At 39.0% G+C, this 18,683-nt stretch overlaps 1 protein-coding gene across 1 annotated transcript in view; it reads left to right on the top strand.

The window, feature by feature from the left end:
• OCA2 (OCA2 melanosomal transmembrane protein) overlaps positions 1-18,683 on the top strand; it is a 275,411-nt gene that overhangs the window by 97,494 nt on the left and 159,234 nt on the right. The window contains exons 9-13 of the mRNA XM_043492950.1: positions 4,100-4,171; positions 6,208-6,273; positions 8,299-8,355; positions 9,633-9,757; positions 17,539-17,677. Of these exons, the coding sequence (XP_043348885.1) occupies positions 4,100-4,171; positions 6,208-6,273; positions 8,299-8,355; positions 9,633-9,757; positions 17,539-17,677 (459 nt within the window). The remainder of the gene's footprint in view (positions 1-4,099; positions 4,172-6,207; positions 6,274-8,298; positions 8,356-9,632; positions 9,758-17,538; positions 17,678-18,683) is intronic.

The following is an 18,683-nucleotide window of genomic DNA, read 5'->3' as shown; positions in this document are numbered from 1 at the left end:
TCCAGAGGTTGACTATGCATTGTGTGAAGAAATACTTTTATTTGTTTTAAATCTGCTACCTATTAATTTCGTTTGGTGACCCCTAGTTCTTATGTTATGAGAAGTAGCAAACAACACTTCCTTATCTACTTTCTCTACACCAGTCTATGATTATAGACCTCAATCATATCTCCCCTTAACCGTCTCTTTTCCAAGCTGAAAAGTCCCAGTCTTATTAATTTCTCCTCTTACAGAAGCCGTTCCATACCCCTATTCATTTTTGTTGCCCTTTTCTGAACCTTTTACAGTTCCAATATATGTTGTTTGAGATGGGGTGACCACATCTGCACACAAGTATTCAAGATGTGGATGGATTTATATAGAGGCAACATGATATTTTCTGTCCTGTTGTCTATCTCTTTCTTAATTATTCCCAGCATTCTAGACATTGTAGATTAAATAATTGTCAACCAGCTTTTGGAGTAAAAAAACCCACACCTTTTATTAGGACATATTTTATCTTAATATTTCCTCTTTAAATATTTAATCGGTGCAATAAAATCATTAGACACATGGTGATTATTTCTTTCAATGAGTGTTTTCCTAATGTAATCTTATTGCATTATTACAAGAGCATTTGTGGAGTTGTTGTCTAGTGCTCCAAAGAAGACACTGGGGTCCTATTTTTCAACTCTGCCACTGATCTATTTTGAGATTTTGGACATGGCACTTAGCAGATCTGTGCCTGTTTATGTGTAAATTGGATACAATAACACTGTTAACAGGCCTAAAGTCTGTAAAAGTGCTTTGAAAACCTTGGATGAAAGATGCTTTGAAAGTGAAATGTATTTCAAAATATTGTATTTGTTATGGATTGGACTAAACATTGTTATGGGTCTGGTGTGGTTATGGCTTCTGCCTTCCATTCAGAATAAATATAAAGAAGCTATTGTACTTAGGTAGCTGAAACAAGGCAGCAGCACCCAAAGCCAGTCACATAGAAACACTGAGTAAAGGCTAAATCATGTAACCCAAGGATTTTAAAATGCAGTAGTTGAGGCTCTGAATAATAGAACTGTGTGTGCATACATGTGTGTGAGAAAGAGAGGAGGAGGAAGGCAGACTGAGTGAGAGAGAGGGACAGCCTGGACAAGCACAGTGTACGACCCTGGAAGAAGCTAAAGAGAGAGGGCTTCTGGGTTAGATGCTGGCTAAAGAGGTTTGGGACTGTAAGCAAAGAAGTTATCCACTATTGTTTGTTCTTCCTGCACTTGGAGAAGCAGGATTTTATATGTCTTATAAATAAACAAGGCTGAATCAAAGAAAACACAAAACCCCATCAGCAATTTCTACTTCCCTACCAAAACATCCTCAGGGTCCTGAATTCCAAAATAGTCAATCAGGTCTAGTCAATCAGGTCAAAATGGGATAATATTCTCAAAGTCTAAGACATGGTGGGGCATGTGTGTTTGATAGTTATCTGAAAGTCTATACGATGGGTGTTCAAGACTACTGTTACAGAAGGCCAGTGAAGGGGAGTGACATGGTCTAAGCAGTGGGCAAGGAAAATGCTTTTGGCTGCTTGTTTCAGATAGACTAGAGGGCAATGCAGAGGCAGTGGAAGCACAATTTGAATAGGGAGGCAAAGGTGGACAATGAAACCTAAATTACTCCTAGGGGAAATCTGTGCCAAAAATTTAAAAATTCTGCACACTATTTTAAAATTCTGCAAAAGTCTGCGTATTTTATTTATCAAAATAACACAATATAATCACACCAGTTTCAATTACTTTGGTAATTTATTTCAAAATAGCTGTGAACAGTAAGTCTGTAACAGTACAGATAGCAAACAAGATTCAGGAAATGTTTTTTGACAAATAGATTTCTTATTAGGCATATTAATACAGAACTTTGAGTAATAATTCATTTAAATTACATTGCATAACCATATTTCCCGTAGCCCTCAGAAACAGTGCAAAGGCTTGGGGGTTACCAGGAGTAATGGAGGAGCTGAGGAAGAGGGAAGTAATTGCTAGGAAGGAGCCTGGGTGTAAACTTGGAGGATTGTTGGTTAGGGGTGGGAGAAGTATGGAACAGGTTTTTTTGGAGGGGGGTGGGAGAGGAAGGGATTGTTAGAGAGTTGGGGAACCTGCCCCATGTAGCTCCTGAATGACCCCAGCCTCTCCTGTTCAGTCAGGTGCATCTGTCCTCATGTGGTCCACACCCCCAGCCCCATGTGGTCCTGCTCTCCCCCTCAGCTTCCCCATCCCCATGTGGCCCCATGTGGCACACCCACTCTGATTCAGCCCCTCAGGGCAGTTGGGTAGTGGGCAGTTGCGGGTCAGTTGGGTATCAGGGATAGGAGGACAGTAGGGGTAGGTTACCTACATGTGGAGCAAGGGGAGCTAGTGAGGCTGGGCCTGGTCACTCTGTTCCTTGGCTTGCTCCTGGGTGCTATAGCAGCTACTCCAGCCCCTCTGGGTCCTGCTCTCATCTCTGCCCAGCAGCAATGGAGCCCTGCATGGCTTGAGCTTGAACTTGCTGAAGAATAACCTGCAGGGATGGAAACATAGATCTGCCCCCACAATACTTCTATTGTGGGAACGCTATGCCCACCACCTTTCTCCCCCGGTTCTGCTATCCTGGGAGCAATGAAACGGGAAGACCAGAAAAAAGGAGGTTGCAGTAACTATTACAGGAGATAACTGATGCATGACTGCCCTTTGCCATAGGAACTGAAAGGGGGAATTGATAACTGAAACTGTCTGAGCAGATGGTGTAAGGAGTAGAGGGAAGAATAGTGAAGAGAGGATTTAGGACAGAGCCTAGTAGGACATTGCTAGAGAGGGAAGGAGAAGTAACTACCAGAGAAGATGCTGAAAGAGTGACCTGAGAGGTAAAAAGAAAATCAGCAGGGTGCAGAGCTTCAGAAGCAAGAGAAGAAAAGAGAGAGAGGGTCCTGGAACAGGGATTAACAGAAAATTCAAAGATAATGAAGATGGAGAAGAGCCCCTGAGGCTGTGCCAGGCAGAGATCTATGTACACACTGCTGAAAGCAGATTCAAAAGAGTGAAGATAGCAAAATGTTTTGGAGGAGATCCAGTGGGCAATTAGAGGGGAAGATAGGCCAGTTGTTATATATGACTCATTCAAGGAGCTAAGGAGTGGAGAATAGAGTTGGTTGGAATGTTTTCACCAAAATATGCTGTTTTGCTGAAGCTGGGGTAGTTTGTAGAGATGCAGATGTTTCTATGAAACTTCTGTTGGGAAAGTTTTTGGATGACAGTGAATGTTTGTGTCTGTTTATAGCTGGGTGGTTAGGATCCTGGCCTGAGAGGTAGGAAACCTAGGTTTGAGTTCCTGATTTGGAGTGAAAAACTCTGCTCCGAATCAGGCAGAACAGGGACTTTAACCTGGGTCTCTCACATCCCAGGACAATACCACTCATCCACATTCAGCTATGTTTTTGTTCCACTGCAAAACCAATGTTAAACATCACAGTGAAATGGAATTGTCCTCCTCCTGTCAGTTGTAGTAGAGAATGAGATGGGGATGGGGTAGTAAGTTGCAAAAGCAGAAAGAAGTCAAGGGTGTTTTATTTGCTTTCAGAATAAGGCTATGTCTACACTACAAGTGTGACAATGGCACAGCTGTGGTGCCGCAGCTGTTCTGCTGTAGTGTAGACCCTTGCAACAATGACAGAAGGGGTTTTCTGTTGCTATAATAAATCTATCCTGTCAAGAGGCTTGGATTGATGAAATAATTCTTCTGTTGACCTAGCAATGTCTATACCAGAATTTATATTGGCTTAACCCTGTCTATCAAGGCTGTGCATTTTTCACACCCATGAATCATAGAAGCATAGAAGATTAGGGTTGGATGAGAACTCAGAAGGTCATCTAGTCCAACCCCTGGTCAAAGCAGGACCAACCCCAACTAAATCATCCCAGCCAGGGCTTTGTCAAGCTGAGCCTTAAAAACCTCTAAGGATGGAGATTCCACCACCTCCCTAGGTAACCCATTCCAGTGTGACATAGCTAGGTTGACGTATTTTTTAGATGTAGAGGAGGCCTAAACAGATTTAAAATAGTCTTCAATAATGTCTTGTCTTTTGTTAAAGATTGTTCACAGAACCCTAGCGGCAATGTTGGGCTCCTTGGCAGCTTTAGCTGCATTAGCTGTGGTTGGTGAGGTAAGTTGCAACATTTCAAGTATTCAGTTTTTCTGTGTATTGTATCATAAAACCCCACATATTTATCCCTGTGAAAATGGTCCCCTGGTGCAGCAGCCTTTATGGGACTTAAAATGCTGCAAGAACAGTATTTGTGTACTCTGTGAATTCCTGTTCTTGGGGCCATGAAAGAGAGATGCAGTCTTGGCTCCAGATGGGAAAAAAAGAGAGCAAGGCCAACTTAGTGGTACGGTATTATGATTTTGCAGGAACTTAAATGCAACCATTTTCATCTTAATTCAGATTTACTCTAATACTGTGTGATGTAAATGGGCCTAGGTGAGGTCTAGTCTAACCTTCAGTTTTCTTAGGTTCTTCAAACTCTTAATTTTTCTAGTTTATGTAAGGTCTATATTAATAGTGCTGAAGCTAGCAGTTTTGCTAAGGGATAATCTTTTACTCCATCAGTCTATGCAAATCCCATAGTTCCTCATTTTTTACCAGTAATAATCTTCAAAAGTACTGAGAGAATGAAGGCCTGACTGGAAGCATGAGTGATGTAAGAGACCATATAGGCCATCCTCCTTCCTGGAGATGCTTTTCCACCGACATAGCTACCACTGCTCATTGGCATAGAACGGCTACACGGAAGACTTTACAGTGGTGCAGCTGCAGCGGTACTGCTGTGCCACTCTAAGGTCTGTAGTGTAGACATGGCCTAAGTAACCTTTTTCAATTTTGTTCCCCTTTTTAATCTGCCTGGCAAGGATGCTTGGTACCTGTACTGATTTTTCTCCAAACATTTCAAAAGTATGAACAAGAGAGCATGTATGTGTACGTCAAAGAAAAAGGGCATGCTTATTCTAAATCTGAAGTAAATCCTAACTTAATTGCTTCATGTCCCATTGGGTTATAAAAGAGTTTCTGCCCCCAAAATGGAAATTATGGGTTGTTGATCACTTTGTATCAGAGAGAGGGAGATTAGGTGAGGAAAGAGTTGATGGTAGAAAGACAAGGTGGAAGTCATTCAATAAGTGGCAACTTAATTCTGGTAACTGGTTCAGGAGCTTAAAAGCAGACTGACACCTTAAGTTTGTACAAGAATAGATCCCGTGTTATATTAACTCCATGATTTAAGTCTTAACTGTTTTCATTCTATGATCTGGTCAGTTCTTGATTCCATTCCATTATTCTCAATTTCTTGATTTATTAGTTCAATTCCAATTGTAATTTTAATTTGACAATTGAGCTGTTCAATCCTTAAATAGTTTAGTAAAAGATGTAATAGTTTTAGTTAGAAGTTTACTTAATTTCAAGTTTGCTTTTATTAGTTTGTAATAAATCTCTTAAAATCATAAAGCTGTTTTTTTTTCAAAATAGCAAGAAGAGATCACAATACCCTCACCTGGGAAAAAAATTAATGTTGTAAAGTATACCAGAGCTTCTTGGCTCTGTCCGAAAACTGATATCTTTATCCCTCACATTTTTGTCATGTTCAGCTATATTAGGTTTCCCATGGAGCCTAAACAAACACATCTACTGATTATACTGCCTTGGGGCCACCATAGATGATAACACTCCCTCGGTGGTGTTTACTCCTTTCAAATATTTTTATCTTCCCCCAGGCTCCTTAATTGACAATTAGCAAAACTACCATATATGACTTACTAGTTCTTTCAATCTTTGCATATATCCTTGTGACTACTCTTTTCTGAATTCCCTCCCAATTTGTCCATAGGTGAAGCTGAATTGTCCTATTCTGTTAGCAGAAAGTAAAGTGAAGTGAAGTCTATAAACCAGTTTTCATTTATTTCTGTACAAGAGAAACAAACAATCTAAAAACCAAATGTAGGTGCTAGATAATGAGTCATTCAGACTGTCAGATTTTCCAGAGATAATAGAAAAGAACCGCCTTTGGGTACATTGCAGAAACACTAATTAATTTCTATCACAGCTTATTTAAATCGCCAATTAAGTGGAATTTGCAGTTTCATAGCTAATAACTAAAGTTAGGTGATCCATAGGATTAACTGATAATTTTATTGTTTGATTTGCAGAGACCAAGCATGGTCAAAGTGGTGGAGTGGATTGATTATGAAACTCTGGCGCTGTTGTTTGGAATGGTAATTAAAATGTAACTTTTGCTCTAAAAGTGCTAGAATAATTGTAGTCAATGTCTAGCCATTTCTTTTTATTTGTTAACATCCTTTTAACTGACAGTTGCTATGCTGAAAATTTGGCTTCTTTTGAGTGTTTAAAAACTGGAGGCACTCAAAAACTTGGAGAAAATGAGGCACTTTGGAAAATGTTGGTCTCTGTTTCTTCCCCTCATAAAATGGAGTGATAACTAAAACTGTATAAATAACTGACTTTTTGATTTGCTGAGTCAAGGTGGAATAACATTTCTTTTATTGGACCAACTTCTGTTGGTGTGAGAGACAAATTTTTGAGCTTGCACAGAACTCTTCTTCAGGTCAGAAGGTCAGAGCTCTTCTTCACGGCATTTTTTGGTTTGCTGGCAGCTCTGAAAAGTTGAAAAAAAATGATTTGATCCAAAATGAATAGGAAAATTGCACAAAAATATTGGTGAATTTGTCCCCAAAATGAGCATTTTAAAGGACAAGAGCTGGAGGAGGAGTTCTCCTAATATCCTTTAGCCCAGAGTTTAGGGCACTCACCTTGGATATTGGAGACACAGGTTTAATTCCCCTCTCTGCCTGATGTGAATCGGGTATTGAAATTGGGTGTTCCACATTGCAGGAGAACACCCTAGCCACTGGGCTATGGGATATTTAGATGTGGGGCTCTCTCAGTCTCTTATTTCAGCTGTTCTACTTTGTATAAATAATTAAATATACATATAACTTAAACTTGGGTCTCCCTCACTATAGGTAAATGTTCTAACCACCAGTCTATAGAATTATTCTCACTCACTTTCCTTGGCCTAGTGACTATTCTGTGTATTATTAATGACAATGAATAGTCATTGGGCCAAGGAAAGAGAGTGAGAATGACCCTATAGCTTGGGAGGATTTGAACCTTGGTCTCTCAGAGCCATAACCATTGTGCTAAAAGTTATAAGGAGAGCAGCAGGAGCCACCACATCTGCCCCTGAAAAACATTTGTGTATTTGTGAGAAAGTCACAAATATTTTTGGATCAACCAAAACTGCATTTTGGGGCAAATAAACTACTAATCCATTTTTTTTTTGCCCATCTCTAGTGATAACACACCTCCCATTGAAAGAATTTTTGAGATCTATAAGTGAAAAAGCCTGCATACGTGCCAAGTGTTATCACTAAGACAAGATGGGTAATACCTTTAATTGGACCAACTTCCGTTGGTGAAAGAGACAAACTTTGGAAAGCGCTATCACTCTCATTCCACTTGTTTATTTTATTTACACTAAACCTTCCTCAAACATACTTGACTAGAGAAAGTGATTTCCTTTGTCCTAATCAGTGTTCTGTTGTGAGCCTGAATGAGCAATTGGACAAAAGCATATAATAATATATCAATATAATATAATCACTATAATAATATATCAATTATTTGCCCACCTCTACTCCTATTAATCTATGTTGTCCTTTTGTGACTGAAATATGCTATGGTATCATAAATAGACAAAATCCACTGCCATCTACATCTGTTGCCATCTATGAATTTTAATGACTTCCTGCATCAAAAAAGACTGGGGGACCAGGCAATCTCCCAGAAATATGGAAAAATTTAAATAATCTTAGGGAGTTGATGTCTTCTGAATTCTATAGAGCATTGCTGATGAAAACAATTGTAAACTAATGACCACTTTTGATTAGCAAGAAGGGCAGAGATATTTGTAACATGTGGTGCCTACCAAGTAATTAGGAATGAAATTCACACCTCTAGGGAGGCCTGCACAAGGTCTATGCACCCCTGGCATTCTGAATAGGACCACGGCCCTACTGCACAGATGCAAATTTTACCATAAATGCCAGTAATAGAAATCTGACTTCTGATGCATGGCACCCTGATTTACAGCTGATGTCCTCTCCAAAAACAGGACCAAAATTGTGGCAGAGATGCAAGACTCCTGGTTAAAGCAACAAACCAAACCATTCACTTTTTTATGTAAATAATTCCATCCTTATTTCTTTCTTTTTCTGTAGATGCTTTTAGTGGCCATATTTTCAGAAACTGGATTTTTTGATTACTGTGCAGTAAAGGTAGGTTTATTTTGACATCTCGCATTTAAATTCTTTACAGTACTGTATTTATATTACTGCAGCACTCTTACATATTTATTGAACTAATAAAACTGCTGTTTAGTCAAAACTATTAGACTAATTGCTATATTTAAAAACATTTACGTAAGGACAATTTACATTTGTCATACTACAAAGTATAGTGGTCAACTTATAATTTTTTAAGGAGCTAGGTGTTGAGGAAGCATTTCAAGAAATGATATTTTTATAAGTTAAGGCCACAGACCCTGATTCAATAAGGCACTTAAGCACATGCATAATTTTAAGTATGTGAGTAGTCCCGTTAGGGTGACCAGATATCCTGATTTTATAGGGACAGTCACTATATTTGGGGCTTTGTCTTATATAGGCACCTGTTACCTCCCATCTCTTGTCCCAATTTTTCACACTTGCTATCAGGTCACCCTAAGTCCCATTGACTTCCTATCGACTGTGTGCAACGGGGTGGGCTACATGCATACTCATCTGTGTGCAGTCTAGAGGACTGTAGAGAGGAGGTGGGATCGGGCCATTGGGTTTATATTTATATATAATTAATGGCCACAAACCTTTGTGTAGGGGTTGAACCAAAGACTCAGCTGTTATTCTGTGTGAACAGAATGGGAGCATGGGTGCACAGCCCATGGGTTGGCAGAATAAATTCAGTACTCAGTCATCCCATACATAGTTTCCTGTGTAAAGCTTGTTTACTTAGATTGTATTCAAGGGAGTGAATTTCCATATGAATACTAAAGGAGGAATGCAGGATTTGAAGTTAAAGCAAGAAAAAAAGGAAACCTGGATTCTCTTCCTGGTTCTGCCACAAATTCCCTGTGTTACCCTTAGCAAATCACTTACTCTTTCTGAACCTATTTCCTCATCTGTAAAACAGAAATATTTTCTTACTTCCCTAGAGTAGTTTGTAGCTAAATTAATTAATGTTCGAAAAGCATACTGAAATCCTTGGATGGCAGGCCCTAAAGAAGTGACTAGTATAACAAATATCAGGAGGTAGCCATGTTAGTCTGTAACCACAAAAATTTCACTCCATGCATCTGAAGAAGTGGATTTTTTACCCACGAAAGCTTATGCCCAAATAAATCTGTTAGTCTTTAAGGTGCCACCGGACTCCTAGTATAACAAATGTTCCCCAGTCATTGTTGCACCATCTTTTATAAAGTTGTTCATTGGTCATTTCTGAAAATGAAGGTGATATGTTCCATGCCTTTATTCCATTGCTATTTGTTTGGTTTTATTAGGCTTACCAACTGTCTAGAGGCAGAGTGTGGGCCATGATTATCATTCTGTGTCTTATTGCTGCAATTCTTTCTGCATTTTTGGACAACGTTACCACAATGCTTCTCTTTACTCCAGTAACCATAAGGTATTTTATGTTATGCCTTTGGTATTAGTTGGTTATAGCTACCCATTGCTAGTTGGTGTGTGTCAAAATCATATTTGAGATGTTTGTTCAGCAGTTTGAATGGACCTTATAACCCCAAATGCTCTGACTGTAATTAGTATCTAGAGCTACAAGTGAGCTGTAGCTCACGAAAGCTTATGCTCAAATAAATTTTAAGTCTCTAAGGCGCCACAAGTACTCCTTTTCTTTTTGCGAACTTTTAAAGAGTTCAGCTTCCATATTTTCATGTGTCAGTTGTGAGCACAAGTCCAAGTACTTATAGATTTAACTATCTCTGCAATTAAATAGGTACACATGCAAGTACTGAGTTGTGCCCACATTTGAATTATAATTGCAAATTGCACAACCCATTTAATTCTGGGCTCAAATTGCTCTTGCAAACAGGGGTGCTGGAATTTTTGAAAAAAACAACCCAAACCCAAAAACTCTGTTCCTTCATGTACAGACTACTGTTTATGTACAATTTTGCCTCCTAATGGATGATTTAAAGAAATTATAATCCCTGCTAATACTACTGGCAGTTATTCTGTACTGAAGAACCTTTTTGGAATAGAAGACTCTGAATTCTATCCTTCTTGATCTCCATGAAGTGGATACAATCCCAGATTAATCATAATTTGTTTATTATAACAGTGACTTTAGTTACAGTAGCTTTCTGGAAACTGCATCTGATTTGTAATTACATTTAGTCCATGTGATGATAAATCACTCTTTGGCCTGAGTTTAACCTACATTCAACCTAGTAAATCCAGTTTAGTTTAAAAAAACAAAAACAAAACTGGGGTGGGGAAGATGGTTTTAAATATGGCATCGGGTGATGTAACACTTCTGGTCCTTATCGTATTTAAGTGTATAGAATTGTATGAAGATATGCAGCCCATTAAAATGTAGTTTACAGCAGAAAAGGTCTGTTTTGCAAGTGGAATTTATTACAGGCTGGGAAACAGCTGGTGAATGAAAGCTCCATTTGTTTGCTGTATGATTATATTTTAAACATCACATCACTTTTACTCAAACAGTATTTTTATCACTTACAGTAGGTAAAAATGAGATGGTTAAACAAGCTTCTCCAATTATGTTGCAGAATATTTGGAATTAAATAAAATGGAATTGGTAATGGATTGAAATCCTAAAAGTCTACATATTCTGAACCACTATTTACATGTAATACTACTGTAGCATTTATTCTGTTTTATACTAATCCTATATCCAGTGTTATAAAATTGTAACATCAGCATATGAGAGAATCTTTTATTTGAATTACTATCAGTTGTACTTCTAAACTAGAAAAATCACAATAATTTCTACTCTAATGGTTATCCTAAAAATATAAGGTTATTATGTATGTGTATATTTCTGAAAATGTCATGCTATGGGTCATTCTTCTTATCCTGTTGTTGTTCTCCTTAGTCCTTACCTATAATTTCCAAGTGCTATTTTACACTGTTGTTACCATGGAGATGAAGCTAACAGAAAAGTCTACTGATTCCATGACAATAAGGATTCAGACTTTTATCAGTGAGGCATAAAATATGATGATCTGTTCTTGTCACATTTTGTGGTAAATTGTTTTTAGAAATAATTCAATAAATAACCTGCTTTAGCTATAACTTATTTTAAAACATATTTTGAATGTCAAGACACTTTGATTTGCAATGTTTTACAAAATTGCCTGTTTATATGGGAAATTGAAAATCTTGGATAAGTGACCTATAATGGTTTAATCCTATATTTTAGGTAAACACTTTTTAATGATCCTTCACAGCTTCGCTTTTATAGACTACAATAAGCATTCTTTTTGCAAAGTTTATCTATGCCCCATCAAGAAAAAAACAGTAAAGGAGCACTAAAGTTGTACAGCTATGCACTCAGAAGTCAAGGAATGACTTGTGCAACTGCATTTCAATGAATCATAGAATCGTAGGACTGGAAGGGACCTCAAGAGGTCCTCTAGTCCAGTCCCCTGCTCTCATGGCAGGACTAAGTATTGTCTAAGCCATCCCTGAATGGTGTTTATTTAACCTGCTCTTAACAGTCTCCAATGATGGAGATTGCACAACCTCCTTAGGTAATTTATTCCAGTGCTTAACCAGCCTGACAGCTCGGAAGTTTTTCCTAATGTCCAACCTAAACCTCCCTTGCTGCAATTTAAACCCATTGCTTCTTGTTCTGTCCTCAGAGGTTAAGGAGAACAATTTTTCTCCCTACTCCTTGTAACAACCTTTTATGTACTTGAAAATTGTTATAGTGTCCCCTCTCAGTCTTCTCTTCTCCAGACTAAATAAACCCAATTTTTTCAATCTTCCCCTCATAGGTCATGGTTTCTAGCCATTTAATCATTTTTTTTGCTCTCCTTTGGACTTTTTGAAGTTTGTTTTTGAAGTGTGGCATGCAGAGCTGAACACAATACTCCAGTTGAGGCCTAATCAGTGCATAATAGAGCAGAAGAATTACTGCTCATGTCTTGCTTACAACACTCCGGCTAATACATCACAGAATGATGTTTGCTTTTTTTTTTTTTTGCAACAGTGTTACACTGTTCACTCATATTTAGCTTGTGATCCACTATTACCCCCCAGAGCTTTTTCTGCAGTACTCCTTCCTAGGCAGTCATTTCCCATTTTGAATGATTGTTTCTTCCTATGTGGAGTACTTTGCATTTGTCCTTAATTAATTTCATCCCATTTACTTTATACAGTTTCTCCAGTTTGTCCAGATCATTTTTGAATTTTAATCCTACCCTCAAAAGCACTTGCAACCCCTTTCATCTTGGTATCGTGTGCAAACTTTATAAGTGTGTTCTTTATGTCATTAAGTAATTGATGAAGATATTGAACAGAACCGGACCCAGAACTGATCCCTGTGGGACCCCACTCGATCTGTCCTTGCAGCCTGACTGTGAACCACTCATAGCTACTCTCTGGAAATGGTTTTTCCAACACGTTATGCACCCACCTTATAGTAGCCACATCTAGGTTGTATTTTCTTAGTTTGTTCATGAGACAGTATCAAAAGCCTTACTAAAGGCAAGATATACCACATCTACTGCTTCTCCCTCTCTCCACAAGGCTTGTTACCCTGTCAAAGAAAGCTAATAAGTTGGCTTGACACGATTTGTTCTTGACAAATCCATGCTGTCTGTTACTTATCTTATTATCTTCTAGGTGCCTGCAAACTGATTGCTTAGTTATTGGATGTCCTGAATATCTTTGGGAATCAGTATTCCTAAATATTTCATGTAAAAGAAATGCCATTGAAAGTCCCAATTTGAGAAAAGGCCTTCGTGGGCATATTGATTAATTCCTAAGATGTCTGATTTACCCCCAATTAATTTTATATCCTGAGAGGAGTTCAACTTTATTAATAGTGGTTAGGAATGGTAACCTTGGGCTTAGATATAAATATGGCATCCACATAGAATAATTTTGTGCTCAATTTGGACCACCCTGATACCATGAATATGTTGATTTACTCTGATGGCAGCAGTCAAAGTTTCTAGAGCTAAATCAAACAGAAGAAGTGAAAGGGGGCAGCCTGGCCTCAAACCTCGCTGAAATGGAAATGGGGTGGAAATAATACCATTAGTAACTACCCTAAAAGTTGGGTTAGAGTATAAAACCTTAATCCAAGCAATACATTCTTTATCAAACCCAAATTTTGCTAACACATGCAAAAGATAGTCGCAGGCTATGCAGTCAAAAGCCTTTTTGGCATTTGAAGAAATGACAGCTAAGGGTTCCTCAGACTCTCTCAAAGTGGCAATAATATCAATCGGTGCAAATTGTCTGAGCCACATCTATTATGAAGGAAACACACCTGATTTATGTGTAAACTTCAGCTAAAATCTGAGTGTCACAATTGATTAAAGAAACTGGCCTGTAATTACTACATAGTTCAAGGTCTTCCCCAGGTTTAGGAATAACTGAAATTGCAGCTTCTCTTCCAGTAGGCAGGAGAGTTTGCTCTTTCTTGGCCTCATTGAACATATTCAAAAATATAGATCTTAAAGTTTCAGAGAACTTTTTGTGAAATTCAGTCGAGATCTTATCTGCACCAGGAGTCTTTTCAACCTTCATTTCTTTTATAGCCTGAGCCAGTTCCATGATTTCTAGAGGAGCATCTAATAGTTCCTTCTGTGAGTCAGAGAGCGGTGGCAGAGACAATCCAATAAAACAGTTATCTAGGGCATCTTTACTGATTCACTCTTCAGCTAAAAATAGTTTTGAATAAAACTTGACATTGTTTATTAATATTGGAATGTACTGTATATAATTTGTTACTACTATTGTGAATAGCAGCAATTGTATTTTTGTTAGTCTTTTGCTTAAATCTGCATGCAGCAGCTTGCCATCTCTCAACAGATTATCGGTAGCTTTGCTTCAGACAGAATAAGGGAAACTCGGCCTGTTGGGACAGAAGTTTGTTGATTTCATATCTTAGATTAATGAAGATTCTGAGTTTCTGGGGAGGAGGCAGGAAGCATAGTGTACAGCCAAGGCCTTAATTTCCTTCACCACAGTATAAACTCTGTGTTCTCTCCATTTTGTTTTGAAGATGGCCTAAGAGATAATACAGCCTCTGATGAAGACTTTAAAGCACAGGCGGTGTGTGTGGGGGGGCACACGGGGTTACATGCCCCCCAGATTTCTGCTGGGCTGAGCACAGCTGAAGGGACGTGCCTGAGAAAGGCACCCGCAGGGAGCGCCACCAAGTGGTGCCCAGAGCAGGGAAGTAAGACTGGGCTGGCAGCACAGATCCCTGCCTGAGAGGGTGCGGGGAAACCTGCCGAGTCTCATTCCTTCCTTGCTGGCAGCTGCCGTTACCTGCTTGTATGTGTCTGGATTAGCCTGCCTGGGGTGTGCAGAAGAGCTCAGGGAATCAGCTGGGGCAATGGAGAGAGAAGCAGTGGGGTCTGGGGAGCTGAACTGGGCATGGGAGGCTGGGGGAGGGAGAGGGGGCCAGTGGAAGTAAATTGATAACCCTTTAACACTTCAACCTCAATGAGAGAGAGAAAAAAAGAAAAGGAACTAACATATCACTATCAAGTAGCACCCATCAACTTGTTTGGAACAGCCATATCAGATCTGAGAGAGCAATACATAAATTCCATAAGATCAGATCCTGGCATACATGTCCCTTCTTGTGACGGAGGAGTCTGAAGATTTTTTGAGATATTTTTCTTCCTTCTGAGGGGAACTGAATAATACTATCTTCTTGCCATTCTTAATATGGAATGTTGCCAGGTATTTAATAATATACTTCAAGGCCATCCGCCTAGACAATTGTTTCACTTGGTTAAAAGCTACCCTCACTGCAACCACATCATGGGCATAATCTTGAAAGAGCAGTATTTTAATTGCTGGTTCTCCTCATAACATCTTTTTTTATCTGGATTTCTTCAGTATAAGCTCCCTAGTGGTTAACTTCTAGAACTTCACAATCAATGTTCTAGGCCAATCTTCTGGAGCTGGCTTGAGGGCAAGGGCCTGGTGTGCTCATTCTGTATCAAAACAAAAATCTACTGGCAGATCCAACAACGTAGCAGTTTAGGGACAAATTCAGAGGATTTACCTTTCTCAATTTCCTCAGGGATACCCACAATGTTGATGTTACATCATTGTGAGTGGCTTTCTAGACCAATTAGCTTGGTCTTCATAGTCTTGATATCATTACAGTTCTTCAGAACCTGTAATTAGTAGTTCTTTGAAATCATCTTTCACTTTAGAAGTTCTGTGTTCAGCTTCTCCCATCAAGCTGGATAGAGCATGCACTCTGAATCTCAGTCATGTTGATCTGTAGGGTGGAAACTGTATCTGCAGCCACCTGTTGTTGTAGTACAACCACCAGCTGTGTTCGAGCTCAGGCACCATTTTGTCTGTACAAGTGCGTGAGGCAGATTTCCTCTGTCTTTGCGGATTTGGAGAGGAAGATGCAGAGCTAGAGGGTATCTTGTGGGTTTCAGTAGTCAGGCCCAATATTCCTTGGGGTTGGATGGGGGGTGGTTTAGGCGATGATATTTGGGGATATCCCATGGGTGCTTCAGAGCTCAAGCAACCTGAATCCCCTTTGGTCACAGCGCCCTCTGGTGTCACCCAGGCACAAATTTTTAACACAAAGGGTAATTCCATATCTCTTAGGCACTTAGATTGCTTATGAGGGAGGGAAGTGCTATTATTCCTATTTTAAAGATGGGGACCAGAGGCACAGAGAGATTGTTACTTGCCCATGGTCACATGTCTGAGGTAGAGCAGGGAACTGAACCTGGTCTCCAAAGTCCCAGGCTAGCACCATAACCACTGGACCATCCTTCCTCTCTTCCTCTAATTCACCATTGGAACAACTTATCTCATGTGATCCATTTTCTGTCATATGAAGTCTTTGCATCAAAATAGGAGGTCTTTCTAAAAAAGATACTGTAGTTTATGGGCACAGTCACTTGTTAAAATTCTGTGCTTGTATATTCAGGAGATCAGACTAGATGAGTATGATTGTCTTAAAATCTGAGATTTACTTAAACAGAAACAGCTTTAAACACATGCTTAAATCCATCCCTATTCAACAAATCATGTAAGCATATGCTTAAATGCCTTTGAAATCAAAGGTATGTCTACACTGAATTTGGGAGGTGTGATTCTGAGCTCAGGTGAACAGATTTATGGTAGCTCAGCTTGAGCTAGAATTCTAAAAATAACAGCATGGTTGTTGCAGTAAAGGTGGTGGCTCAGGCTTGCTGCTCAAGCTTAAACCCATAGGATTGGGTGGACTTGAGCGGCTAACCTGACATGGCACCAGTGCCACAAAGTCCACCTGCTATTTTTAGAGTATTCCTCAAGCTGAACTGGCATGAGTCTGTCCACCTGTGCTGGGAATCACACCTCCCAGATGCAGTGTTGCTATACCCTGTGAGGCTTAAGAATGTGCTTAACATTAAGTTGAACCTAAGTGCTTTGCTGAACTTGGGCCTAATACTTTGACTCAGGAAAGCATTTAAGCACATGCAAGTCCATCTCTGTTCAGTTATGCACTTAGACATATGCTTAACTTTAAGCACAAAATGGCTTAGCACATGCTTAAAGTCATGCACATGTTTAAGGGCTTTCCTGAATAAGGCCTTTAGTGAACAGACTATGCAAAATGTACTGTGTACAAACAGCATGATTTTAATGGACCATAACTTGATAAACTCATTCTAATGTTCTGAGATTCTTCTTCTCACTGACAGCTATTTCTTTACAAATTGCTTAATATCTATAATCAGCTGTTCTGCTGATAGTGAAGTTAAAAAAAAATGCATGCATTTTTTTAATAATGCAGAAAGTGTATTTTCTACTCTCCTTGTTCTAAAAATTGCTGAAATGCTCCTGCTCAACCTTAACTTTTTTTTTTTTTAAATGGGCAGAGACCAAATTTGGCAAATTCTAGCCTCAAAAGTAAATGTGTTTAGAAAGTTATATAGCATGGGGAATGGTTGTTAAAATGGGAAGGCTCATGTAACTTTAACTATAATTCAACTATTGTAATGATTTGCTACTTTTAATGTTTTTAAAATATGTATTTTGAATGCAGTAGCCATTGCAGTATATTGTAAAATATAAGTATTAATTATGAAAGGCCAAGTTTTAATCTTTGTTCAACAGTTTGGAGTTTCTGACACAAGTGCTAAGTTTTATAAATCATTTAAGGTTTGAGGCAATTTAATCAAAGATTAAGTAGCTGATTTAATTTTCTTATGTATACTGCAGGTTATGCGAGGTACTTAATCTTGATCCTAGACATGTCCTGATTGCAGAAGTAATTTTCACAAATATTGGAGGGGCTGCCACAGCTGTCGGGGATCCACCAAATGTGATTATTGTTTCAAAGCAGGAAGTGAGAAAGGCGGTATGTATTGTAATCCATTGTGCTACTAAAAGTAGGTGCAGATGTGGGTTTATTCAGTAGTTTAGACCTTTTCCTCCCACAGACATCCATATAAGGAAACAAAATGCACCTATTCTCTTCTGCTATTTTATCGTTAGTGCTGTTGGGTAGAGCTGGGTGAAATTTTTCAAACCAGAAATATGTTGAACAATGGCTTTATTTCAGAAACAATTTTGTCCCCTCCACATTTTTGATGTAATCCAAAAAGGAACTCACCTGCTATTTTGGGGTTTTTTTTACCCCACCCCCTTTTCAGGGGCAAAATGGAAAAAGTAAGGAAGGGGAAAAAAGGGCAGAGGCAGGTGAGAAAATGAGGGGCAGGAGAATTGAAATTGCTTGGGTTTTCAGTGAAGATTTCATCCCAAAATTTCAAGTAAACAAACACAAAAAATACCCTATAGAACAAAAGTGATTTTTGAAATTTTTGAAACTTTTCACAAAAGAAGCTTTACTATACTTTCTTCTTCCACTGGTGTTTGCTTTAATGCAAATTGATCTGTTCCTGTCCCCTCCAATGCAAATGAATGGCCACTTGACATGTGATTGCAAAAGATTCCGACCTGTCTGGAAGCGTCAACTCATCCAGGGAGAAACCTGTTTACTCACTCCACAGACTTGTCTGGTAAACACATTTTAGTCCCACATGTCCTTCACATTTGTACATTCCCATGAGCTTTTACCATACATACAACACACAAGATTATTAAAGATCGGTGTGTTATTACTTTTTCAATGATACCTTACCTCAGGGGTTCTCAACCTTTTTCTTTCTGAGGCCCCCCCAATGTCTTATTTAAAAACTAAATGACCCACCTGTGCCACAACAACTGTTTTTATGCATATAAAAGCCAGGAACAGTGCTGGGGAGTAGTAATCAGGGCAATTGCCCGGGCTCCACAACCATATGGGGTCCTGCAAAGCTAAGTTGCTCAGACTTCAGCATCAGCCCCTGGTTGCAGGGCTCGGG

Source organism: Dermochelys coriacea, chromosome 1, assembly GCF_009764565.3.
Source record: "Dermochelys coriacea isolate rDerCor1 chromosome 1, rDerCor1.pri.v4, whole genome shotgun sequence".
Classification (NCBI taxonomy): Eukaryota; Metazoa; Chordata; order Testudines; family Dermochelyidae; genus Dermochelys; species Dermochelys coriacea.
The sequence above is the reverse complement of the archived record's forward strand: the minus strand, read 5'-3'. Positions and strand labels throughout refer to the sequence as shown.